Below are 26,365 nucleotides of genomic sequence, written 5' to 3'. Positions count from 1 at the left end.
ATGCAGAGGTCCCTTTACTAGATTCTAGCGGCTCTAGCACAGTAAAGGAATTACAGATGACAGTTCAGCTTCAACAAAAACATGAAGGAGCTGCCCCTGATGAGTTATTTCCTTGTGATACTGATAAATGAAGGAAAATTTCTTTTATGTAGGTATTCAAAGAGTTTATATTAAAGAAGTTTTAGCACTATAGGTAATTTATTATACAAGGTGAATCATTCTAGTGTTCTGTCAAATGCTACTTTTAACCTAAAGCATTTTGCTTATTTGTTCTGAGAGCACAGGAAGTCTGTATTTATTTTTTTTTTTAAATACCTTTTTCTCCCTCATCTAGCAGATCACAGCTTGGAGGTCAACTAAATCCTGGCTCAGATAAAGATTTTCATCTTACCCTAATCACGCTGGATCATTTATTAAAGCTACATAAAAAACAAAAATGTTTGGACTCACACATGAGACGCAAAGTGCCTGCTCTCTATTAGGTTCACTCCGTTTTCATTAAGTGCTTCAATTCGTCTCTTCAGAGCCATCAGCAGTTGTTCAAATTCCTGATGTTGCTTCAGTAGGCTTTGAACAGCATCTACATGGTCCTGCATTTAAGAAGGAAAATTAGATCAAGTCTTTTCTTGGTCATGTGCTGTTTGTGTAGCAATTAAAAAAAAAGGACCTTATTTTCCCCTTTCTTTTTCAGGTAGGAGATATAGTGTATATTTTGCATGTGCCTAAGGACATTCAGGGCTACAAGCAAGCCACAGGCATTTACGTTTGTATCATATCTGGTTCCTCTGTTTTATGCTTCCATTATGGTTCCATCTTCACCTTTTTAGAAAATCTATACTCTTCATTTATGCCAGCACTCTGGCACATCTAAGGATGTGCAATACAAAAGGTCGTAACTAAGTAAAACTTTATTCCACTTAGTTGACAAAAACTATCGAAGTTTCAGCTGAATGCCATGACCATAAGAATGAGGAAAATGATCTAATTAAGAAAATTGTTGCTACTCCCTGGATGGGGAGATGAAGTAGGAGAAAAAACAATCAGCTGCTGCACATACCCCAAGATCATCTCCCCGAAGAAAGGCTTCATGGCCAGAGAGGGCTGCATTGACACGGTCTCCCTCCCTATTGAACTTCTGCAATTCCAGGCCATCCTGCAGCTTTTTCTGTCGCTGTTCCCACATTTTCTCCAGCTCTTTGTTCCTCTCGGCAAGCCTCTCCATGGACTGGTGGACCTCTATGGTCCTGTTGTTACTGGGTTGTTCACGGATCACCTTGACCCCTAGCTCTTCAAGCTGCACAAATCTTCTCAGAGTCAAAAAGAAAAGTGAGACCTCACTGCATGAGTGAATATGAATTATCTTTCATCACACCTATTTGCTTTCTTGACAGTGCCTGGACATTAAGCTTCCCTTCCTTTCACTCTTCCTGTTAGCCACGGTTGTGCACTACGAAGCTGGTTGTTTGCTCAGGAATACATACTGGAGGCTGTAGGTGAGATTTCCCTATTTGGATTGAAAGCCCATATAAGCAGGCTTTCCCATTAAAAGGGAGAGTAGGGTCAACCCAGTATCTGGAACTTCATAACAGTGCAGAAGGAGAACTGAAGATGATGCCAACTGGAAGCATAAGGCCTGAGAAGAGAAGGACTAGGGGAACTGAAATAAAGTGCAGATGGCACTACCTGAGTGTCAGAAGAGCTTGTGGAATACTTCTCAAACATACAGCTCCTCCTTCCCCCTCTGTCAGCCATCAGGATAAGTATGCAAAAACTAACTGGATTTTGTGTTCCACAGTCTCTTTTCAACACAAAGTTTCAAGAGCATTTGAATAAACTCTTAGCATCACTTTCATACATAATTCATGTACAATAGAAAAGTTTCATCTTTACAGTATTGTTGTCTATCACCCCACTCTGCCCACCCTGACAGAATCTCTCTACCTTTCTTTCTGAGACCTGATTTCTTTCAGCAGGTCCTGATGTTCCTTCAGCAATTGCTCTGCAGAAGCCACATCCACACCCATTTCTTCACTGCTCAGTTTCTCCTGAATGCCTTCCACCCACAGCAGGAGCCTGCGGCTCTCTTGCAGGAAGGATTGTTGATTTTTGGCCCGCTGCAGAATGTCCCACTTCTTTTGGGTCTCGAGCTTGAACTTTGCCAGAAGCCTCTCCATGTTTTCCACCTGCTCAGTGATAGCCCTGCTCTCTGCAGGGTTGGTGTCCTTAATCCTAACAAGAGGAAATAAAATACATTCAATTGGATGAACACTTCAGGCATTTACAGCTTGAACCAATACTCTTTAAATGGATTTGGATATTTAGAATTCCATTAAAGAGTCAGCTAAGGCAAAAAATGCTTGACACTAGTAAGAAATACTGGTGTGAATATGGTGTACTGCAGAAAGTGCATCCCTGTGAAAGACACTGGTAACACTGTTGTGGTTCAGTGATTCATTCCCATTGTGAATGTATGGAAAACTTAAAGAAGTAAAAAATTTTAAACTCATATTTCAAATTCAAACTCCTGTGCACAATTGTCTGCTATCTTTCTTCCTTCACCCTTGCTTCCCCTGATTACCTTCTTTCAGGACCTAAACAATACCTAGTTCAAAATGTGGAAGTAACTCCCATTAGCAGAGATAATTTTCTAGAGCCACAAACAGTCCTGTGGTATTTATCCTCCTGCAACAGTGAAGTCTGGAAGCAATCACTTCACCAATCACCCAGCCATACTGAAGAGAGATGTTCTCAATCCAGCAGGCAAGTCAGTTGCTAGAAAGAAAAACTTCTAGAGAACCTTTACAAGCTGCTCATTCTCTTTATAGCCATAATTTACAACATGACCTTAGAGAACTAGCAAAGAATATGGAAATAAAGAGCAGGTTCCTTACGATTTTGCAACACTCCTCAAGTATTCAATTTTCCTCTCTATCACCAGGACCTCTCTCTCAACTGTAGACAGTTTGTGCTCGTCTGACTCCAGCCCAGCAGATGAGTTTCCTGGTTCCAATTGCCTGAGCTGGAACATCTTGTCTTGCAGTAGTATGCCTATGCTCTGACAGTCCTGAAGAAATGTCCTCACATCAGCCACTCCAATCAGCTCAGAGCCCTTCTCCTCCTTCAGAGTTTCCATGTGTTCCCACCTTGGAGAGAGATAACCTCATTACTTGCATTTCTTGTAAACTTACCTTCACCTAGAGAGCAGATTCAATTTATAGCCTTCATTATACATGAGCTAGATGCTTTTTCTATTCAGAAAAAGTCTTGTATAAAGATTTCATCAGGACTTAAGTGGGCTGAGGTGGTGAACAGTCGTCCACAATCTCAAAGTTCATCTCAGTGCCATCTCAGGCAAAGGAGTGCTACTCAGGTGACCAGAACATGGATATGATGCAAATAAACAGCACTGGTCAAAATGCAGACCTTGCTGTGCCTCTCAGTTCCAGCTGAATGGCATGGTGCCAGGAGTATGTATATTACAGGTACTAAACATACTTAAAATCAAACAGGGTTTGCTGTTCCTTTCAATATTTGTGAAGGGTACCCTCACCCTGATGTTTAAGTAACCAAATCAGCTACTGTTGTTCAATACAAACAGAACTGCTCTGAATCCGTCAGTGGGTGGATTCACGTTGTGCTTTAATACACACAAATTGCTGCAGTTTAAATATCTCAGTGTCAGGGGCATAGAAGCTCCCCCCCCAGAGTCCTGGAGATATGACACCAGGCTCAGTGGGGCTGAAGGCTGCCCCCTTCCCACTGGTGACAGTGGGGACAGGCTGCCAGGCAGCACTGAGGATTGGGACTCACCTCTGGCCCTGGCTACCATCCCAGGCCCGCCCTGCTCACCGCCCTGTGGGACTGGCCCTGTCTGCTGAGGCCTTTCTCCTCCCGCTGGTTCCCCATCCCAAAGAGAGCAGCCAGACCTCGCTGTGCCCTGACAGCCCGGTGTGGGCCCAGGTCCAGGTCTTACACCAAAAACAGGCTTGCCAGCCAGTCTGCAGCCCTGGTCCCTCACCACAGACTAATCGGGCATGAGGAGCACGGACTGACCCCCTGCACCTGCGCGGCTCCCTGGCTGGGGCAGTGGGACAGGCCCCGGCTGCAAGGCCCAGCCCAGGCCCCAGGGAGCAGCCCCCGCCCCTTCGCCCTAGTCCCTGTCTGGCGGCGACAGCCACACCTGAATACAACAAACCTCAGCCACCTCAGCGAAAACGTCCCCTCAGGCAACTTCTGGGAGTTAAAAAAAAAAAAAAAAAAAAAAATCTGTCGGAGGGGTGTTCTCTCAGTGTAGTCTAGATAGGGCGTGAAAGGTCAGCTCTCTAGTTGCTCCCACGAGACAATCCTCTGTTATCAGTAGCACCTTTACCTGCTGTTGATCTCTTCCAGCCAAATCTGGATCTCAGAATATTTACTGGGACTGATCTTTCCATATTTAACAGCTAAGTTTTCAATATCTCCCAGCTGACCTTTGCCTGCAGCCAGTTCTGTTAAAAAGCTCTAAAATAAGAAAGACACAAGAATGCAGAACCTGAGGTTTTTCCATTGCTATCGACACAATTCTCAATAATCCGTCATTTCCACTCATCTCTTGCTTCCACAGTTGGTTACTCCATTTTCCTGTCTGCTAACACCATCCACACTTGCACATGTAGTTCCCCTGTAGCCCTCCTGACCTCCCTGGTGTGCACACTTGCCTATGTACATATGTCTCGCTCCACAAGAATGCAAGTGCATGCAGGATTTTTTCATCATCTGACATTTTTCTTCAAGTGGCACAGGATAAACCACAAAGAGAGTCCTTTTGTACCATTATATTTGTACAGGATACCACATCCGCAGGAGAAGTTAAAGGGACATAATTACACCAGCTTCAATAAGCTTGGCATCGTTCATATGAAATAAATATCTCCTCTATGCACAACTCCATAAGATGAAATGTATGAAAAGACTCTCAAAACTTCATTTTTCAACTTTATCTATTCTCCCAACGTCAATCCAATTTAAAAGGTTTGAGCAGGGAAAAGAGGTACCTGATATTTCTGCTGCATGACCTCCACATTGTCTGCTTGAGGCTGCAGAGTCCGGAAAATGTTCTCTTTGTCTTTCATCCATGACTGAAATTCTTCGCAAGAGCTACGGAAGCGGTAATAACCAATCATTTCCTCCAGAGCCTTTTTTCTGTCCTGTAAAGCAGATGAAGACTTAAGTATTGCTGTAATAACTCCTTGCCATTTGAAGAAAACAAAAGATCATTGCATTCGAACTACAATACACAGGTGGTAGCTTAGCAGTTTTGACAGACACTGCTGAAAGAGAACAGAACATGTTACCTCATGGTCACAATAATTCTTCTCAGAGCAACAGTAGTTTAAAAGCACAAGAGAAGCAGTTGAAGAGTGCTCAGCTGACAGGCAGCAAGGCCATTGTGCTGCTTGCTGCTTCTGAATGAGAATTTATCTCAGTAATCTCAGGAATATGTAAAAGTTTCATACAACATGCTTTTGTCGGTCTTTAGGGCAAGATTTTGGCAGGTGGGAGTGAAAAGTGATAAATGGAGGATGCAGATTATGGCTGTTTATTTTTTCTGGTATCAGGTAAGACTGCCCAAAGATTTAAGAGCTGCAGCAAGCAAATATTAAGGGGAAAAAAAAAGATCACACAAAAGAATCCACTCTTCATAAAATAAAAAGACTAGAAGGTAAATGGGAAGTTACTCATTTATTAATGGCACCTTATTAGACTGAAAAGTAGAAGGTGGCACGACGCTTAATCTCACTTTACATTGCTTTGGACTTGACTATTTTTGTGAACTGCAAAATATTGGAGGGGATACTATACCTCAGCCATGCTCTGTATATTTTCATAAAGTGAATCTATTTCATCTTGGGTCTTCCAGATGTTCTCTGGAAGAAAATGGACATCTGAACTGGAGGTTCCAGGGAATGCAGTTTCAGATGTTGCCTGGGTTCGACTGAATGGTAGCTTAGCTGTCTTTTGATTTAAGTCACTTGGGGCGTCTGTCTTCACCATCTGTTAAGGAAAATTTAATAGAATCAGTGGGTGAAGATTTCTGATTTGGATAAAAATTTCACATGGAAGAAAAAATTGCAGTTGCTAGTTCAAATCACAGCATTCTGACCCTTTAAACAAAACATTTCCAGTATTTGCTTGAATCTTTTTCCTTTGTTTGATTCTGAGAGAATGAACCAAATAACTGAAAAACATTTTAGTGTTGTTTAAAGAAGTAGGTTAATTTAGCTCATTTTAAAATATTCAGTAAAAATTCCCATTTTGTGCCCATATCAAGGTTGTTGGTTTTTTTTTTTAAAAAACTTTAAAAATTGCCAACAAGCCAAGGATTATGCTAACAGTTCTATTTGTAGTGCTCTTTTAGTACCATGAAATTTCCAGTTTCAAAGCCTGTAAGTACCCTCATAAATAAATGTTTTTATTTGCACATCAATACCATCTATCACATACTTTTTCATGTTTAATATCAAAGTAATACATTTTTTGTTCTAATAAAAATTAATGTTGAAACAATGAGGTAAAGGAAAAACTCAAAGTGGTGTTCATAGCTCTCAAACTGGTTTGGCTAAACATTGAGTGATCATAGAAGTCTGAAAGAAGCAAGCTATGAAATGCGTCATTCATCTTCCCTGACTTCTGTTGTCTCGAGTCAAAATTAACCGATCTCAAGTCAAAAGTTCCCTTTCTGGTCAATGAAAAAGAGAGACATCTGCAGAGGTTGACTTCATCCCATGTGCGTTAAACATCCATCCTGGGATGATATGAATTGCTCCTGGAGCTGTGGGATAGTTCCTCACTACATTAGGGTGTAGAAAGTATTTGTACAAGTGTTTAGATTAAATGTCTGCTTTTTAAAGCTGATTGAAATTAATAATGTTATGAGAATAAAGAATGTGAAAGTATTTGTGAGAACCTGTAGAGGGAACTAATATAGACGAGCGTATTCCTAGCATTTTAGCCTGATCTAGTCGGGGATGTCCCTGCTCCTTGCAGGGGATTGGACTAGATGACCTTTGAAGGTCCCTTCCAACCCTAACCAGTCTAAGATTCTATGATTTCACAAAACACTAACTAGATGAACTATGAGTGGCCAATGAACATCTGTCATCTAAAACTTCGCCTCAATTCTAAAAATTTCTTCTGAATTAAAAAAAATGCTCTTGTTTACGTCATCTGGAATATTATATTCTGGCACAATAAAAATATTTTATATAATTAAAAAACATTTCATTTATATTCTTCAATAAAATGTGACACAATTCCTCATCTACTTACTGCAGCTGGAGCTTGCTGTGCTGCAATGTCAGCCTGCTCTTTCAGGCGTCTTATCTCAGAGGAGTAGGCTGCAATCTCCTTCTCCAGGCGCAAGTGACGATGCAACAGTGCTTCAGCGCTCGATTCATCTTTTCCATAGTCCTTGCTGGCCAGGAGGGGCTGCCTTTCTCGCAACCATGAATTTGCTTCATCGATGTCAGCAAAGTACTGAAGGAACACAGGGAAGAAAACACTTGGTTTCATCCTAAAAAGTATCATATCCAGCTCCTTCTTCTTTTGAAAATAATGAATAAAACAGAAATGCCATTAGGTCTGTAGCTATAAGGTTACTTCTAGGTGTTGTGAAAGCTATGAATAAGGTAACTCAAAATCCGTGATGGATTTCATGATCACATCGAGCACAGATAATTCACAGAACACAGTGAGTAAACAGATTCAAGGATTGCCTATGTAACTCTTTAAAAAATCCTAACTAACTAAAACTTATGGTGCTTAATAGCAGTGGTAAAAGGAATCCACAATGTATGATGTTGGTAGGCACCACATAATTCCAACAGATATTTACTAAAGGTTCTGAGGAATAATCCAGCAATGAACATTTAATTCTGTCTACAACAAAAGCTTTCTTCTTTTTTTCCAGAATTTGCAGTCTAGCTGGCTGTGGTTGTAAAAAAGCAAAGCAAGTTTTTGAGATATAGAAAAAAGGTACAACAGGAAAAAAGAAAGCCCATAGTAGCGAAGGAAAGGGAAAGAACTACAACACCATAGTGATGTTAAACTTACTAGACAGAAGAGAGAATTTAGACTTTGTCAAGAAAAAGTTGTTAAGTTTTGTTCGAGTGTCTTGTAGGAACAACAGACTGAGCAAAGACCTTAGGAAAGGGAGAATAAGAATACCTGAGATAATGTAATGTGATTTGTGAATGCTGCTTTTATAAGAGCTCTTTATTTGCAGATGTGTGAATGTCTGTAGGTGTAAAAATGTAGATCAGAGTCTACACAGAAAAGTATGATGGTGTCAAACGTTTCCCAGACATTGTGAAATTCATGGTCAATCCAGGTCTTAAGGCATGTTGTTGGCTTCTGTTTTAGTTAGTTTGCTGTTTTTTTTTTTCATGTTAGAAAAATGTCACACAGCTACCCAGATCCCACCCACAAAAAAGACTGCATCAGCACTATTATGTGAGCTATTTCCTTTTGCATTTTTAGCTTAGAGCAACTCCCAGCTGCTCAAATCTCCTGTCTGCCTGGCTTGCAGGAGGATTGAGATTTTGCTGCTGGAGATCTTTTTAAAGACCAACAACTGAAGGCTTCCTGCCACTCCTGTCCTGCATGTGGAAACATGGTGCAGAAGTGAACCACATCCATGCCCCCCATACCACACACCACAGCAGAGCTGCTTACCTGTTTGATGAGAACTGCTGCCTGTAGGCGGCTTTTGCGATCAGCCACCTCATCTTGGAGTTGCTGCCACAACTTCTGGAGTTTGTCTGTCTGCCTTCGAATGTCCTCCTGGTGCGTGGGGTTCTTCTGGCTCAGCTCCCAGCCCCTCCTCATCACATCTGCACATACAGCCCTGTGGGAATTGCACTCCGCTTCGAGAGCCTAGCAGAAAGACAGGAGACATGTCAGAACAACTCACTCCGCGCCAGCTGAGAGCAAAGAGGGGGTCCTATTCTCCACTACTGTAATACACACACTTCTAAGAGCCTCGTGTCTTAACCAAGCCTATGACTTTTCCCTGAGCCCCAAGATGACTGCCCCTCGGCTCCCCACAAGTTACTGTCCTACTTCTTCGCCTTTAGTGTGAAGCTTGTTATGCAGTCTTCTCTGAAGGAGATACTTGTTTGTTGTCCACCAATTCAGCTGTCTTATGACTTCCAGAAGCAACAAATACACAAGCAGATGTACACTAATGTATATTAAAATTACACAAGAGGATCCTGTTCAGTTTTGTCATGCAAGTTTTCAGGTCCACAGGTAACTTCACTTGTTCGTAGTGATCCTTTGCCATAATGTCCTGGTTTAGCTGGGATGGAGCTAATGATGTTCTCAGTAGCTGCTGTGTTTTGGATTTGGTATGGAATTTGGTACGTGAAGAATTTTAATAATACACTGATTTTATTAGTTGTTGCTAGAACGATGAAGGACATCTTTCCAGCTTCCCAGGATTCACTAATGTGCAGGTGCAGGAAACTGGGAGAGGTATAGCCAGTACAGTTGACTCAAACTGGCTAAAGAGAGTGTTCCATGCCATAGATGTCATGCTCAGTATAAGAGTGGGTGTTGGCCAGGGGGCAGGTCTCTCTCTCTCGCTCCTTTGCTTGCTGCTCAGTTTCATTTCCATGATCACTGCTCGGGACAGGCTGGTTGTTAGGTGGTGAGAAATTGTGCATTTCTTGTTTTGTATATTTTAGTATCCCTATATTTTTTTTTTGTTATCATCATCTTCCTTTGCTATCCTAGTAAACTGTCTTCATCTCAACCCACAAGTTTTCCTTTCTTCTTGATTCTGTCCCCCATCCTGCTGGGGAGGGGGAGGCTGAGTGAGTGGCTGCATGATATTTGATTGCTGCCTAGGGCTAAACCATGACACATAAGAAGGTAGTAGTTTATATAGCTAAACTTTTTATATTAGCCCACAGCAAACTCTTAGGGAAAGTGGTAACAGATTTGTAAACTCACACAATGTTATCCATCCTACTTGCTGATATCTGTTTTCTTTTCACCACCTCTTTCTTTCTACACGTGTCTCTTGGCCAGAAAAGATGGGTGGGAAAAACAAAAACTTGCAAAATTTTTTCCCCTCCCATCCAAAGCAAGCTAATATGGAGCCCAGTGACTTTACTAGAAGCTGCACTTCTAGTTCATTGCGAAGCATATTCCTTCTCTACCCTTTCCTTCCCCTCTTGGGGAAAAATCCCTGTCCTATACACATTTTAAAAATTCCAAACACTGGTCATGACACTTGAGATAATGTATGGTTTGACAGCTTTCTTATAAGTGCTGCACTGACTGAACTGAAAGGACATAAATGTCTAAAATCTTGCTATAATACGACGACAAAGCACCACCAGCAAAGTAAGATACCTTGTGCTTCTGAATAGATGTCGTAATCTGGCTGACATCTTTCCCTAATGTTGTCGTTCTTGCTAGCTTCCATTTCTCAGAGATCCACGATTCTTCCTCTTTGCAGTCACGGAAGAATTCAAAAAGCTTCAAAGTGTCTTCTAGCAAAGATTTTCTGAAACAAAGAAACAAACAGTATATCTCAGTCAGAATTAGGGTCCTGTGGAGACAATGGTAGCATAATCAAAGAAGAATTTAGAAAATCCAAAATTTTAATGCCTTTAACTCCTCTTTGTCATCAATCATTTTATTTATGGAAGAAGACAAAGGAAACAAAATTACATTTCCCTCTTCCTGTAGGAGATGAGGAGATAATCATATGCTGTTCAGACTTCACATAAAGGAAGTCATAATAAATGCTGAGAATTAAGCTATTTTTTATCTAGGAAAGCGAGTGATCTCTTCCAGTCACCTGCAATCAAGACACTCAAGTTGCTTGTGTTGTGTCTTTATAAATGGAGAAATGAAAAATCCCAAATGCTGGGAAGTTGTCTCTTCTGATTAAGGGAGTGATTGCCATCCTAATCAGGAAGAGCAGAACCATAAGCACAGCCCTACCGTGACTTGCTCACAGCTATGAGGTTCTGATACAGCTGACGAAGCATCTGAACTTTCGCGTAAAGCACTTCTGGTTTAACTGTGCTGTCCTTGCTGATTTCTGTTGTCCTCTGGGTGATTTGTGTCAATCTATCATCATAGGAAGAGATCTGCGAGTCAATCAAGTTGTGCTTCTGCAGCAAATCTACTACTTCCAGGAGCTGCTTCCCACAGTCCTGGGAATTCACCAGCACCTGCAAACAAAGTGAAAAAAAAAAAGGCGTTGGCAGATAGTGCATCCAGGGGCTCAGTACGAAGAAATTGGTTGAAAGATTCCTGTTGACTCTTATAGTTTTTAAATGTAAAAGAATGTCAGCTAGCTAAAGCCAAAAAGCTGCCTAATTAGAGAAATCATACTTTTATTTCAATTTCACAAGCTAATGGCAACAATCAAGAGTTTCTATCTACTGCAGTACAAGTAACGGTCTCTTCAAATAAGCATCTGTTTTCACATCTAAGTTACTTCTATTGATGAAGCACTCAAGGTCTTAGAACTTACGTGCACAAGGAATAGCTCTCTGCTATACATCCATCTGTGGGCAGATTGATTCACAGTCTGTATTTGGAGGATTCTACAATATCCTTTTTTATGGTATGTATGGACTGCAATTTTTTGTTGTTGTTTGAGGAACTTACTTGCCCTTGCTATCTAAATAATGAAGTACATACTTCATAGTATTTAGCTGGTGGCTAAAGCCTATCCTCTTTCTTATTGTATCAGTGGACACAATTATCAATCCTACTGTACGGTTATCTTTCCTTACCAATCTTGTCCCATATCCTCATATCCCATACCAATCTTGTCCCATATCCTGTTGGTTCCAACAACATTATTACCATTAGGTGTTCTTTACTTACTAACACTAGGATAGAAAGATTAATAACTTACAGATAGCTCTTATCTTTAATTTGAAATTCACAACTTCATATACCCTGTTAACTGTTTCAACTTAGGTACAACGCAACTTGTATTTGTACGGATTTTTCCGTCTTTAAATAAGACAAGGCAAGACCAAAGGATGTATATATACCTCCTGCCATTACAAAATCAATATGAAACCAGTTATTTCCTATGCTAAAGAGAAGACTTTGGACTGTGACACCCTGATAGCACTTGGAAACTCTTCCTAAAAGCAATCACTGTGCATTTACAGTGGAACATTTCTCTCTCCAGACATACGCCTGAGCTAGTCCCTACCTGTATAATCACTGGAGGTACTTCCAGAAGGTAATTCAGAAAAATTACATGGAATGGCAACAGTAGGCTATTTCATTCCACTTTTGATTTTACACTTCTAAATTTAGGTCAGATTATTTCTCATCTTTATTTTACCACATAACTTGAACCTGTAGTGCGCTCTCTGCATTACCATATCTGGCATTCTGATTAGGGAGAGGCCCTGTAGCAAAGCTTATTTTTTCTCATGTAGTCATCTGCAATGATGAACTGAAATGCAGTTAGGCATCTAAGTAAAAATGGCATTTTTTTTTTCTATAACCGATGGACTTATTTTCTGTTGGCACCAGGCAGTCAGTCCCTGGAACATGGAGGCTTTTTTAGGAACGCAGATAGGTAGCAGTGCAAGCTGTGTGCTGGTGGAGAGGGCTCAGTACCTGCAGCTCTTTCAGCTCCTCCGTAATGGTATCAACGTCCCTCAGGAGGCCCAGAATTTCCTGCATTGTACCCAGGGAGAGTTGTCGTCTCTGCAGCTGATCCAGAAGGTCCTGCCATTGCTTTGAAATGTTGTTTTGCCTACAAAGGAAGGGAGAGAAATGACCAATTTGGACCAAAGACTTTGGGCAGCACTGGGAGATTCTCAGCGCTTGTAGCTTTAGAGGAGCTAAAAGAACACACGCAACTCTTGCCAACAGTGCAAGAGGACAGGCCATGATCATAAAACAGGTCAAAGCAATATTGTTGTCTAATTAGTGTGATCACAGGGAGGAATTTTGACTAGCATATCAAGTGTCATTGCCTTTTTTAATTTAGACATTATTTTTTATCCTCATAGCTGATATCCCAGATTGCTTTAATCTGATACAATGGAAAGGCTTGAAAAAAATAAGTGGTCTTGAAATGGCTGCTTGGTCTAAACCATATCATAAATCACGATCTGATCTCGTAAAGAGTTTGCTTTACTTTAATAAAGTTTTTCTTAGTTTTTCCACAGATTTCTGATTTTATCTGAACTTCGAAAAGCATTGAAATACCACAAGTTATTTATATGGCATTCTTAGCCATTCCCAAATCAGGCTATATTGATAATCAGAGAAGTCATAATTTCTCAAGATTTACTCCAAACTGGAGTCAATCTGAGAAGACTTTGTGCTTTAACTAATCTCTGTCTCCCCAAACTACACACTGAAAAAGAAATAGGTTGATTTGGAAAAAAAAAAAATGTATCCCTTTAAGCATTTTTGATGGAAAATAGGATTTTTGGTAGAACAAGCATTTTCATATATAATGAAAATATCTTAAAGCTAATTTTCACCAGAAATCAGTCTAAGAGTTTGATCATTCAAGTAAAAAATTAACATTTTAAAGATGATGAAGCATCTATCTTATCTGCTGAAACTATTCACAGGTAGAAGAAATTCCTGCCAGTTCTACTGATGAGGAGCAGAGCTATGATTCACAGCTATAATTCATTTTCTTCCACCACATCACAATTTCAACTAATTTCAATCTCTACCGCTACACAGTCTCATGACTGTCACTCACTTCTTCACAATTTGATCTTTGCCATGATAGTTCTCCTGGCTGATGACTGTGGCCATTTCATCCAAAGCTGTGAAGCGTTCCCTCCTGGGGAGTACATCTGCCACAATGGCTTCCAGCTTCTTACTAGCAGCCTCCATCCTATCTGCGCTCTCCGGCCAGAAGTCCTGCTTCCCAATCACTTTCCTCATGTCTTCCAAGTAGGACTCACGCAGGGCTGCCTTCTTCAGGAACCTCTGGGCTAGCTGTTCCAGCCTTTCTAGCCTCAGCATCTCCTTCTGCAGTGCTTTCCCCCGGTTGTGCTCTGCCTTTTCCAGGAGAATCCAGTGCTTTTCAACGTCCTGCAGCATCCTCCCCTCTGGTGGCAAGTATGGCCGTTGGTTGTTGGCTCTCTGCTTGGTCCTGATGTTGAAAAGATGAGCTTCAATCATGCCCTTCTCTTGATATTTGGGGGGTTTCTCCACAGTGCGGAAGGTCTTGAAATTGGCCATGAGCAGCCACATTTCCTGAAGAGAGTTGGGGAAATGACGGTCATCCAGTTCCGTCACCTTCTGTTTAATCCATTTCAGGAGGTCAGAGACCATCTGCTCATACAGAAGCTTCAAGTCATCTATCTCCTTCAGGAAGAACACGATCTGTGATGGAAGGATAAAGTTACAAGCCACATAAGAAGCAGAATGACACAAGATAGGTAAACAGAAAACATCTTCATAAATCAAGCTTAGGATTCAAATAGTTGAATATGCATCAGGAAAACAGTATTTAACAAGCAGGTTGCCACAGTCACCACATTTTTATACCAATGTGGTGATAGCTGTCACATCTGACACCAGGTGAAATCCTAGAATAACTTTCCATAAAGCACAGAGAAATAAATATTATTTAATGTCTCATTTCAGCTTTTATTTAAGAAAAGGTTAATTTTGGAATTAACAGGGTGCACATGGAGACTGTCAGCAGCTCCTGTGTGGACTGACTAGAAAGCAAGTATCTCAGACTGAGGGTTCAGATCTTTTGATCCACAACGGAAAAGAAAAACAGATTTTTTTTTTCCTGTTTTCATGCCTGAAACCAAAACAATTTTATGTCATTTAATATGCAATTACACTCTCTCAGCTTCACCACCTTAGGCTAGAGGAGACCATCTGACAAGATCCTGGTTCTCTCACATGCCCACAGCAGACTGTACTCAAACAGCCCCTTTGGAATCTCTTCTTTTGAAGCTGTTTTTCTTTATATAAATTATTAGGGAATGTCTTGTAGCCAAACAGGGGCTCGGTAAGAATGTTAACTCCGATTCAATACTAATTTTCCAAGTCTAGGACATTTGTCTGTCTAATTTGTGGTCTGGTCTGCCTTAATTTCAAGTTCAGCTAAACACTGGAGCAAACATTTAGAATTAAATCCATAATGAGATAAAAAGTGTTAGAATAAAATCATCCTTTCTTTCGATTTTACATGTTTTCCATATTTGTCTTTTTACTTTATATTATATTTTTGCTGCATCCTAACTTAGTAGCCCATCTGCAGACATCCAGTTTAATGCTGAACAATGTTGTCTGCCTCTATGATTCCCTTGAGCCTGCCTGCTTCAAACAGGCAGATTAGTAAGGGAGATGGCACTGAGCAAAGACCCGGTCTTTGCAAGCGGTAATCTGCTTTTACCTACCAGAAAGCGCACTTGGCAATGAATAAGCGTCACAGAGTTGGAAGAGGAGTAAAACAGCACCAACCTTTAGTGCAGGAAAAGCAGCCCATGACATCAGGGCTCCATTCTGTATTTTCTGCCATCGTACCCAATTCTTGCTGAAAGATCCTAGCAAATGCATGGTCATCTCACATGGGAGGGGGAAAGCAGATTTACTTCCCCCAGCTGATTCTCTCTTCCATCCTGGTCACACAATTAGTCTGAACTCAAAGGCTTCCTTGACACATTCAGGCTTCACTCCCCAATCCTATTAGTAAATTCAGAGCTGCCTATTTGAGGGGACTAAGGACATGAAGAGATTAACATCTGTGTTGTTCTCCTTCTGAACATTTGTGTGTGTCAGAAATGCAGGAAGATAGGAACACGATATTACAGACAACCTAAAATTAGGGAAGGAGGCAAAGAGAGAAAAAGAAGCAGGTAAGTGGAAAGAGAAAGAGAAAAGAAAGAATAAATACATGTATAAAAAGTGGAAAAAACAACGGAGCACAACAAGAACTGAAAAAGTACAGACAGAAATATTAGGGTTTTTTTTCCTGTAACACAGAAGTTACAGCCTATTTGGTCCTTATATTTCCTCTCATACATGCTTGGTGACTCAGGACTATTTCAGGTTTATCAGAAAAAAAAAGAAATGTCTCTTGGCCAGAATCCAGAGATTCACATGTAGACCAGTCAGATCCTACCGCCCACTCTCGTCACTCGTGTGCAATCTTTGTTTGACCAAATTCCAAGTACTGCTCTCATCTAATATTTCTCTTCAGGGAACATCACTGTTATTGATACATGTTTTGGGATCATCTTGTCCTTGTCCCAGACCACTTTGTTAGCTAAGCAAACCCTGCTTTGCAAAAGCTTTTCACCTTGCCACCACCAGAAAAGTCTTAGTTTGGATTTTTGTGCCTCCATTAAGCAATATATTCCCTCTCTCAACTGCACAGGCAGTTCTCCAAGTCCAGATGTTCATGTAGGACCCATCCTGCACGTGTAGGTTTTCTGTGGGCTATTTATTTTGTATTTTTGACAAAACCAGAATAGATTATTTTGAAGGTAGAAAAGAAATTCTCTCCAAGGAGAGTGGTCTTCAGTGGAAAGACCACAACATTCCTTCAGTTTTCCATTAACAGGATGCAAGTAGTTTTTAATATAACTCATGATCATATGTGAGACACAATGTATGTGGAAAGCGAAAAAAAAAAATCCCCGGGAGTGTTTCACCTTCTTTTGCACTCCCTCATTTTTCAAGGTTGTTTTTTTGTTTTTTTTTTTTCATTTTGTATGTGACTAAAGAGTTAGAAAGAAAGGATGAGGATTTTCACAGGTAATAAAATCCAAAGTATTCTCATAGAAAAAAAAAAACATTGTTCTTTCCTATTAAATCAGAAAATTGTTGACTAGATCTACTTTTCCCTACCAGTAATCCTCCCAAGATTAATGAGATCCGTATGCCTCAAGCTGCCTTGAAGCCACATCAGTTCTCAAACAGAAACTATGAGGTCAAAAAGGGATGCATTTTCAGTGAGATAAATGCAATCCCCTTTAGAGATCAGAGAGTCTACAGACACTTCTTAAGATTCAAGTGACAACAAAAGGTCTTTTAAATGGCTGTGCCATTTGATTCAGTTCAAAAGAACCAAAGATGAGCTTGAAAAACTCTCCTTCATTTCCAACATAAATTTAGCTTTAGGTATTTAACTTTTAACTTCTGAAGATAGCAATACACTTACTTTGTTAAGTCGCTTTTGTATTGTCTGGCCTTGTTTGAGTCTGGAGAAGTAGTGGTAATAGAGTGACACATAAGTCATGACAGATCTCTCATCTGGGTAGGGTACTGCCACATCCTCAGCATCAAGCAGTTTGCTGATTCCTAGCTCTTTCTCAGCAACGTTGAAGGCGTTGTTCAGGTTTTTGATGGGCTGGTCCTGCCGCAGTAAGCTATAGTGGATAAGATCAGGCCTGGGAAAGGAGAACAACAGGGTGTGGAGGGGAAGAAAGATTGATGTTTGTCATACGTTCTTTCAGATTATAAAACATAAACTGTTTATTAGACTAAGGAATGTGACATTAACTCTGAAATTACTCTCTCTGACCCTGGGCTTCATTCAAGAGCATCACCCCTTGCCTACATAACAGGAAGAAAATTATCTTTTATGAAATTGAAGTACCACTCCCAGTGAATCTCTGCCCTTCATTTATTTCTGCTTTTCACTCATGGGTGAAAACCAAAGCCCACTAGACAGGCAATTCTGAAAAGGGAGGTGACTCCCAGCTGGGGAAGTTTCAGGATCCCACTGTAGTATCCTGCCAGAAGATCACAGAATCATAGAATGGTTAGGGTTGGAAGGGACCTTCAAAGGTCATCTAGTCCAACCCCCCTGCAAGGAGCAGGGACATCTCCAACCAGATCAGGTTGCTCAGAGCCCCATCCAATCTGGCCTTGAACGTTTCCAGGGATGGGGCATCCACCACCTCTCTGGGCAACCTGTGCCAGTGTTCTACAACCCTCATTGTAAAAAAATTTTTCCTAATATCTAATAAAAATCTACCTCCATCTATTTTAAAACCATTACCCCTCATCCTATCACAACAGGCCCTACTAAACAGTCTCTCCCCATCTTTCTTGTAGGCAATGCAGCAGAACTGTTAATGGGGTAAGAAGTGTTCAAGGTTGTCCCAGGTAGTTTCTCTCTCCTGCCTCAGGCTGTTTTCTTCACACTTTTTCAAAGGGTCAGAGAAGGGAGAAAGAGACTGAGAGGTTGCTTACTTTTACTAGAAGGTATACATGCTCACAAAGTTCATACAATAAAACCAGTCTCTCAAATAATAACTTTTGAAAAAAGAGCAACAGGAACATGACTGAAAGGCTAAGACCAAATAATGGGCAGCATGGTTCAGATGTGTGATATTCCCTTGGAAATGTGATTTTATGCCCACAAAAGGAACTACCAAGAAGGAGCTTTTGAGCTTTCTTTCCTAAGAGAGAGAATACTCATTTAAGAAAGGAGAGTGTTCAGTGAGAAAGAGCAAAGAGACAAATACTTGTAATTCAGAACTTGGAACAACTTGTGCTGGAGCTAGCAACAGCAATGAGCAACTCTTTCTTAACTGATCCATCAGGTCTTACCTGTGAGCATGTATGAGTGCATTGAAGGCCAGTCCATCACTCCAGCTTTTGGAGAAGTCCTTCACATTCACATTGGAATAACTGGCAGTTTTATGCTGACACCAGAGTAGTAAGGCTTCATTGGCAAATAGAACATCAGCTCTGCCTCCAAATTCTTCCTGTGAAGACAGCAGGGAAAAGAAAAATCAGTGTTAACAACATATGGAAGTAGCATCAGATCAGTGGTTTACACTTATGTTCCCGAAGACCTTTTTGTATTACTTCTGTCCTATTCACAAATCCCCTCAAAGTCATGACTTGCAGACTGTATCTGCCATTAAGGTAGAATGATATCACATGAAAGTGTAAGTTTTCTATTAAAATAGAAGTGAATTGAATGAACTCAGAAATTATAATGTGAAATGCAAGTGTTAAAAAGTTTTAAATATTTCTCTTCTGCATGGCTTGTAGAAGTCAAATGGAAAGCAAAGCTCAGTTTATTTGGTTCCTTAGCTGTGAACTAAAACTCAGAAACAAAATATCATGTCTCTAGGTCTAATGTTAGAAATTATTAACTTTGATTTCATAATATCTTCATAGGATCTTGTCTTTCATGTACTTAGAGTACATGTTAAATACTTTTTACAAGTATACTTTTCTTCAGAGAAAGAGCAAAGGAGCAGCATGCAGTTCAAATCTAGAGAGAATTGTCATCAGAGAAATTTTTTTCTGGAGGCAAAAGCCAGTAAAAAATTTGTAGAAGAGAATGAGGAACATGAATATCCTCTCTACCTCCAAGTTACTGCTTTCTGTCTCTTTTAGAAACTATAAAATGGATTCAATTACTTTTAGAAATTGCTGGCTGAGTAACTGGGTAATACTATAAGATCTGCATGATCAGAATGTGTGGGAAACATCAAAATGGTCCTTGCTGGCCTGGAACTCTACGAAGTCTCTGAAATACTCCAATCAGGCAAAGAGACAAAGACACTGTTTTACCTTATCAAGTTTGATAGACGAAATCTGAAATCGAAGTATAATGATCCAGATGAGTCCCAGGATTAAGGTTCTGTCACCATCTACAATATTCTCAGGACCAATCACTTTTACTTGTACCTGCTAATAAACCAATATCTGTTCAGCATGAAACTACTTATGTCCAACTCTCTGAAGGAGATATCTGTGTAATAAGCTGTTATTGAAGAGGATGTTCAGGCTATTTTCTTAAGGAAACAGGTTTTACCAGATCTCTTAATTTGTCTATACACCTGCTCTCATTTGCACCACGGATGAGTTTCAGCAAAAGCTTGGCAAAGGGACAGTAGTCTCAAAGATTTAATGTTCTTATAAGGGTTTTGAAAACTGGTGGATAAGGGGAGGAAAGAAACACAATTCAGCGCTCCTTTCCTCCAAAGGAGTGACAGCAGGGAAAACTCAGAGACCGTCTCCTCTGTCTGGTCTCCAGCCAGCTAGTCAGCACATAGCTCTCGGGCTCCCTAAACAGTACAAACATCCTACTAAACAAGCCACATCTGCCTTCTCCACTATTACTTCAACAGCAAGTAAGGTTGTAGCTTATGCCAAGAAGGTGATATCTCTTCAAGAAGTCTGAGCATGTTATACCAGCTCCTGCTATCTGCTTGATCCCCTCTCTGGAGGCTGGACTCATGTGACAAGTGACGGTTGGCTGGTCCAGCTTGCAGAGCCAGCATGTGCACATACCACTGGGCCTTACACAGTGTGTACCTGTAGCAGGCATGTGTCAGCTGGAGCCCTGTGCTGTACTGCATTTGCACAAATCCAGACATTACATACTTTCCCATGTCTAAAGCTACAAAACCCCTCTGCTCCTTTGGAATTCATAGCACAGTGTTTTGTGTGATAATTTTCCAGAGAGGTCTACAATAAATAGTTTGCTCGGAAAAGAAAAAGAAATGACATGCTAATGTGTAGCTGAAATGAGGATGCACAACTGGAGTAAATAAAACCACTGCAATGACTTGCTGAAACTGTGAGAATCATTTTTATACGAGGTACCTTCAGCTTTGCCTAATGACATTTGCTCTCCTCTAACATCTGAGAAAACATAACAACTAGAAAGATAGAAATGCAGCATGTTTTCACTTAGGTGTGACTTGTTTTGGGGGAACATTAGCTGTTTCTAACAAAGACATTCAAATCTGCTGACTTTTTTTTCTTTTAATGAAACTCTTGGCCTGTCTTCAAAGAATATCTTACTGTGTATTAGAGGGAGAAATAATAAGGAACATAATACTATAACTAGTAACATGCATAAGCTGTTGTGTTCTATAATATCAATATTAACTTACCTTGGATTTCAGAAATGTGATGGCTTTGCTGTTGTTCTCTAGAAAATGCACCCTCATCTTTCCGCGGTTCGGTCTGGGCAAAGCTTCTCCAGAGAGCAGCTCCAGGAGTTGCATGAGAGAGATGCCATCCTTTAAATCTGTGTAAATATCTCGTATCTCAACCTTTACCTGCAAAGACCAGTTATACAACACAGACTTTGGCTGAACATCTGGCCCACAGAATCCTCTACTTCCAACACTAAACAAACACCACATTCTTGCTGTTTCACCGAGTCACTATGTCAGTGCATATATGTGAAAAGTGGTGAATCTTAATTCACAAAAAATTGATTTGCAGGAGGACTAACATTATTTTTTACAATGAGGGTGGTGGAACACTGGCACAGGTTGCCCAGAGAGTTAGTAGATGCTCTATCCCTGGAAACATTGGAGGGCAAAAGTTGGAGTGGGCTCTGAGCAACCTGATCTGGTTGGAGATGTCCCTGCTCCTTGTAGGGGCGTTGGACTAGGCGACTTTTAAAGGTCCCTTCCAACCCAAACTATTCTATGATTCTATAATTTATGAAAGTAGGTTGAAGTAAAAAAGGAGAATTTGAAAAATAAATAAATAAATAAACCAGCACTTTCAAAATAAAATATTTTGGAAGTGCTGACAGTTTTAATTGCATTTCAAATTAATCTTTTCAACTCTTTATTCTAAGCAATGCATTTCATTCAAAAATTGAGCTGATAACTGCATTTAATGACTCAGTTTTTACTCCATAGTCTCAACAAAGTTAGCGACATCCTGCTTAGACCTGTGCTACAACTCAAAGTCTCCATATGTTTAGCTAGAGTCTCACACTAAGAGAAAATTAAGATCTTTTACAAAAATTTATTTCATTGCTGCCAGTAGTGAGGTCACACAGTGCTTAGGTGATACAACATGACATAGTGTGTACTCTGACCTAACAAGAGCTTGCCTTGGGCATTTCCTTTTGGCCTTATGCCACTAGTAATCTGGAAGTGACATTAAAACCATACCACACACCCAACAATAATTTACTATGATTCTGAAATCACGGTAAATAATCTTTTTATCTTCAGGGAAAAAAAAAATAATTGTGAAGTTTAGTAGTAGCTTTTTAAGTTCAGAGAATAGTCAAATGTAGGGGGAAAAAAGGACAAGTAACAGACATGCTTTTTCATTCCTAACCGATTGTTAATCGGTTTAGCGGATATTTTCTCCAGAGAAAGAAGAAAATAGTGAAAGTGTAAAAGCAACTCAGAGAGACTTTAAGTCTGTGTGTAGAACAAGAATTTACAACTTTCTCTGACTTATTATCTCCATTAAAAACTCCCTGTTTAGTTGCCAACTTTATTTCTTTTACATATTAAATAAACTTAAAATTCTACCTATGGTATATTACCATTAAAAAATTAAACTGCTACATTCTGTGACATTTCTAGAAACGAAGAATAGTTCCATTTAAATTTGCAATGAGACAGTCTTCATATATCTGCTTTATGCCTCACCCAGTATTAGTTTTAATAGCTTTGTTGCACTGTTCTTCTCATAAAGATCCCAGTCAAAGATTGCTTAACAAATTCAATCCAATAGCGTCCTTAGTGCTTAATCAACAGTGCAACTGAGAATACTGCAGTGTCCCGTTGTATGATCCAATCATGTTAAAGCGGGCGTTGAAAAGCAGAGACTACATTGCTGAGAGGACCTAGATAAGCTGTCAGACTCTGCACCATTTCTTACCGTATATGGTTTGGAAAGCTCTCTGAGGCTTTTTTCCCCCATGCTTTTATGATACACGAACAAGTACTGTGCAGGAAGTTAAGACTGACATTTTAATCTTTGAACTTGAAGGTGCTTTTAAAATGAGAAAGTGTATGTATGTATCTGTAGCTAAACAGAAATAATTTCCTACACCATAAAAAATTAACTTTCTGCAGATGGAAAAATGAAAATATGTTTTACAGCTTTCCTCTCACAGTAAGAAAAAGATATTTTAAAATTTGTTGTGCTCTGAGGCTGCCTTTGCACCAATCACCAGCTTAAAACTTTACACTGAAAAAAAAAAAAAAACATATCTAGTACTGAAACATCATAAAATAGAGGCCAAGAGGCCTCGTCCTGCTCAGTGTCACTGAAGTCTATTTTCATTCATTTCAGCTACAGACTCAAGAAAAGGGAATTTGTTTCATATGATGTAATTCCCTACAGTGACACAGCTACATCATTTGTGCCTGAAATGAGTTTATCTGCAGTGAGTCTGGAGACTTTTGGAATATATTTGCATTACCTTGCACAACAAATCAACTGCACACTAACTGAAGCTTTTTGGAAGTCTGAGACTTACTGGAAACAAACTGGCCATACTTGCATGGTAGTATGTCTGAAATTGTTAGACTTAAGGCAACTTTTTCAGAGCCATTGAGCAGCAACTCAAGCTGGACTGATCAGGCAAAGCAGAAAGTATTACATTTTGGCCAGGCAATTAATAACTGACCGTTGTTTGGGGAAATCCAGACATGTGCAGATACTTTACTGGAAAAAAGAAAAACAAATAAAGATTTTCCTCTGAAACGATCACCAAGATACACTGGTCATGCCAATACAACCGGGTTCTATAGTCTACAAAAGTAAACCCTGATTTCAAGGAAGACCGGTAACATGGACAATGGAGACAGATGTAAAGTAGAAGATACAGGCTGGAGCACTCTGAGCAGTCAAAGCCCTGCTTGCTTGCATATATGTGTAATTACAACACTCAGGAAAATATATGTAAAAAATAACATAAAGAAAGAATACAGTAGATGAAATAAATAAAATAAAATAAAATAAAAAAACCAGAAAAAAATCCCCAAATTGAGGGAGCTACATACATTATTCCTGAAGAAGACATTGTTCATCCAGTTGGTGAAGGTTTTCTTTTGCATGGACATACGCTGCTCCTGCAGCTTTTTGATATGATCTTTCTCATATTCGGTACCCATGGTCACTGAGAAAGTCAGAAACTCCAGTGAGGTGCTCAGTGCTGAAGAGATCTGTCTAGCCAGCTACAAAAAACTATAACATGCCCAGTGTACGTAGGGAACCCAGCCCCAATGGGTACAACATTCAGTATCACACCCAATATACCACCTTAATTTCCTTTTGCTTGAACTTTGCACTTTAATTTCACTCAAGCTTTAATTTTAACTTACTTGAGTTCTTCCTTTTAAAATACATCTCTAGTTTCAGGATGAAACTGTGACATGTATCTATGCAGCTTTACTTTCTTTCTTTCAGTCTCTCTCCAGCCACTTGATCTCATGAGGAGCACCGTGACCTGAAAGCCAACAATAACTTCCTTGGGTGCACTGGAAGTAGAGTAACAGAGAACTGATCTTAGACTCTGCCAGAAAGAGGGATCTGCAAATCACTTCCAGTGCAGTGCTTGAAAGTGTGTTATGTTGTCTGAAGACTGGTTTGAGGTGCTGCTGTTGGCTTTCAGATCACAGTATTTCCCACGGAAATCAAATAGCTGCTTAGTAAGGAAATGGAACCAACTTGGTTCTTTCCTCTCATGTGTTCAGTTTTTCCATATCTTCACTGTAAGGATTGTGACACAGGTTCATAATCACATGGACAAGGTCCTCGGCTGCGAGTCAGGAAGCATTATTCCTCTTCCCCAGGCTGTGTTGTCTGCTTCATCCATATCAGTGAAAAATCAGGCTTGTAATCCATCACAGCACCCAAGCTGAACATTCAGGAAGATTAGAAAGGAAGAGTCTGCCTTTCAGAGTCTGCTACACACTAAACTGGATTTCAGCTCAATTGAACAACTCCTTTGGAGTCATTTGTCTTATGGTGTAAATCTGTAACAGCAGTGACCTTGCTGTTATGAAGGCAAGAGAATCACTCAAAAAAAAAAAAAAGTAATATCCATAGCTAGAAACATCTTTAGTGACCAAACATAATCTGCTTGGACTACTGCCATCATTATAAGTATTACCTGGATATTAGCCTAGCTGCAAAACCAAGAAACCTGTTGTAACGGTGGAAGTGGAGAGAGGTGTCTGCTGCTGTCAACCTGATGCGAAGAGAGAAGGGAATGAAAAATTAACAAACTGACAAACTGCAGAGGTGTGGAGCAGGGTGACCTGCTTCCCAAATATTCTGTGTCCGTTTTGTGAAGGTCCAGTTCTGAGCTATTCTGGGCTCTGTGCCATTTTAATTAATAAAACATAAAATAAAATAATACCTTATCTCTCCTAGTGTGAGGAGACAGCAATAGGGAACTAGCAACAGCAGCCGCTGCAAATGGGAAGTTGCTTGCCTGATAGGTTTCTGAGCTCTAATAAATATGAAGAATTTTGCCATTTTACAAGATGGAAAGGTATGGGAAGTGCAGAAGCAATAATTTTCTACTGCATTTTCTTTTCTTTTTTTTTTGGCAGATGTTTCTTAACCCCCAGTGCTTGACTTCTGCAAAACAGGGACAGCATTGAAGCCCGACAGTTCAGCAACAACACAGGGAAGGATCACAACCATAGGTGAAAGCCTTATGAAAGGAAGAATTTAGCAAAGTTTGAAATAGAAATATAAAGAAAATCCTCTCAATGTTTTCTCATCTTTTGAGCTAGTCTAGCACTGTCTACTTTCTCCATCTGGAGAGCAGATATTCAAAGAATTGCCTTTCCCTACCAGAGGGGTGATATTAACTCACTCCCATGTAATAAACCCAAATAGTTAATCCATATCATATTGCCAGTTCTGAATTTGCCAAATGGTTCTCAGAACCATTGGGCTCCCTTTTTTAACAGGGTTGTTACCCAAGCATTGCAGACCCTGAACAATGACCAAACTGATTTCATTTAGGTGCAATGGAAGCGTATTTGTTGAGCTACTGCCTCACACAACAGCTCACCTGTTTTGTTAAATTAAGTTAGAAATTCTCCCTGCATGGGTAGATGGTTACCTGAAGGCAGATCTGTAATAGATTATCTTGTAGGATGCAAAGGCAGTGCTAAAAGACAAATCTGGCTATAATAATACATTACAGAAAAAATATCAAAGAACATGAAAAAAAAAATTGACTTACTCAGGTTTGGAGGAACTCCATTCTGACATTCAGCAGTTACTCATTCTGGAGAATGACTTTTGGCTGTCGATCCACTCCTATTCCTACGTTCAGCTTGCTGTTTTCATGCAAAGTGACCTTTGAATTCAGGAACAGAGACCAAGTATTTATGATCTACCTATGAACCTTTCATCTGATCTGAAGAAAATAACCCATCAGAATACAACGAGTAAAGGTTGTCACAGGCCTTGTCTGATTCTTACACTCAAAAATGATGTACAAATGGCACCAAAATTGCTATAAGCCAGTGAAAATAGTCATCCACCATGCTGATGCTTTGGTAAAGACCATCTCTCACAATTTTACTGAAGGCTCTGGCTGCTTTTCTAAAGGAATTCTTACCTGGGAAAATGA

At 40.1% G+C, this 26,365-nt stretch overlaps 1 protein-coding gene across 1 annotated transcript in view; it reads right to left on the bottom strand.

The window, feature by feature from the left end:
• Positions 1 to 23,882, bottom strand: part of SPTBN5 (spectrin beta, non-erythrocytic 5) — a 108,185-nt gene extending 84,303 nt beyond the window's left edge. The window contains exons 1-18 of the mRNA XM_086748721.1: positions 23,772 to 23,882; positions 20,895 to 21,062; positions 19,564 to 19,683; positions 18,586 to 18,743; positions 17,189 to 17,417; positions 13,757 to 14,388; positions 12,649 to 12,787; positions 10,996 to 11,228; positions 10,399 to 10,552; positions 8,713 to 8,913; positions 7,309 to 7,515; positions 5,842 to 6,033; positions 5,034 to 5,186; positions 4,370 to 4,500; positions 2,892 to 3,143; positions 1,942 to 2,229; positions 1,058 to 1,304; positions 451 to 590 (exon numbers count right to left, since the gene is read on the bottom strand). Of these exons, the coding sequence (XP_086604847.1) occupies positions 451 to 590; positions 1,058 to 1,304; positions 1,942 to 2,229; positions 2,892 to 3,143; positions 4,370 to 4,500; positions 5,034 to 5,186; positions 5,842 to 6,033; positions 7,309 to 7,515; positions 8,713 to 8,913; positions 10,399 to 10,552; positions 10,996 to 11,228; positions 12,649 to 12,787; positions 13,757 to 14,388; positions 17,189 to 17,417; positions 18,586 to 18,743; positions 19,564 to 19,683; positions 20,895 to 21,062; positions 23,772 to 23,882 (3,755 nt within the window). The remainder of the gene's footprint in view (positions 1 to 450; positions 591 to 1,057; positions 1,305 to 1,941; positions 2,230 to 2,891; positions 3,144 to 4,369; positions 4,501 to 5,033; positions 5,187 to 5,841; positions 6,034 to 7,308; positions 7,516 to 8,712; positions 8,914 to 10,398; positions 10,553 to 10,995; positions 11,229 to 12,648; positions 12,788 to 13,756; positions 14,389 to 17,188; positions 17,418 to 18,585; positions 18,744 to 19,563; positions 19,684 to 20,894; positions 21,063 to 23,771) is intronic.
• Between the last annotated feature and the right edge of the window lie 2,483 nt (positions 23,883 to 26,365).

The sequence above is a fragment of the Chlamydotis macqueenii genome, chromosome 5 (assembly GCF_036417535.1).
Source record: "Chlamydotis macqueenii isolate bChlMac1 chromosome 5, bChlMac1.mat, whole genome shotgun sequence".
Classification (NCBI taxonomy): Eukaryota; Metazoa; Chordata; class Aves; order Otidiformes; family Otididae; genus Chlamydotis; species Chlamydotis macqueenii.
The sequence above is the reverse complement of the archived record's forward strand: the minus strand, read 5'-3'. Positions and strand labels throughout refer to the sequence as shown.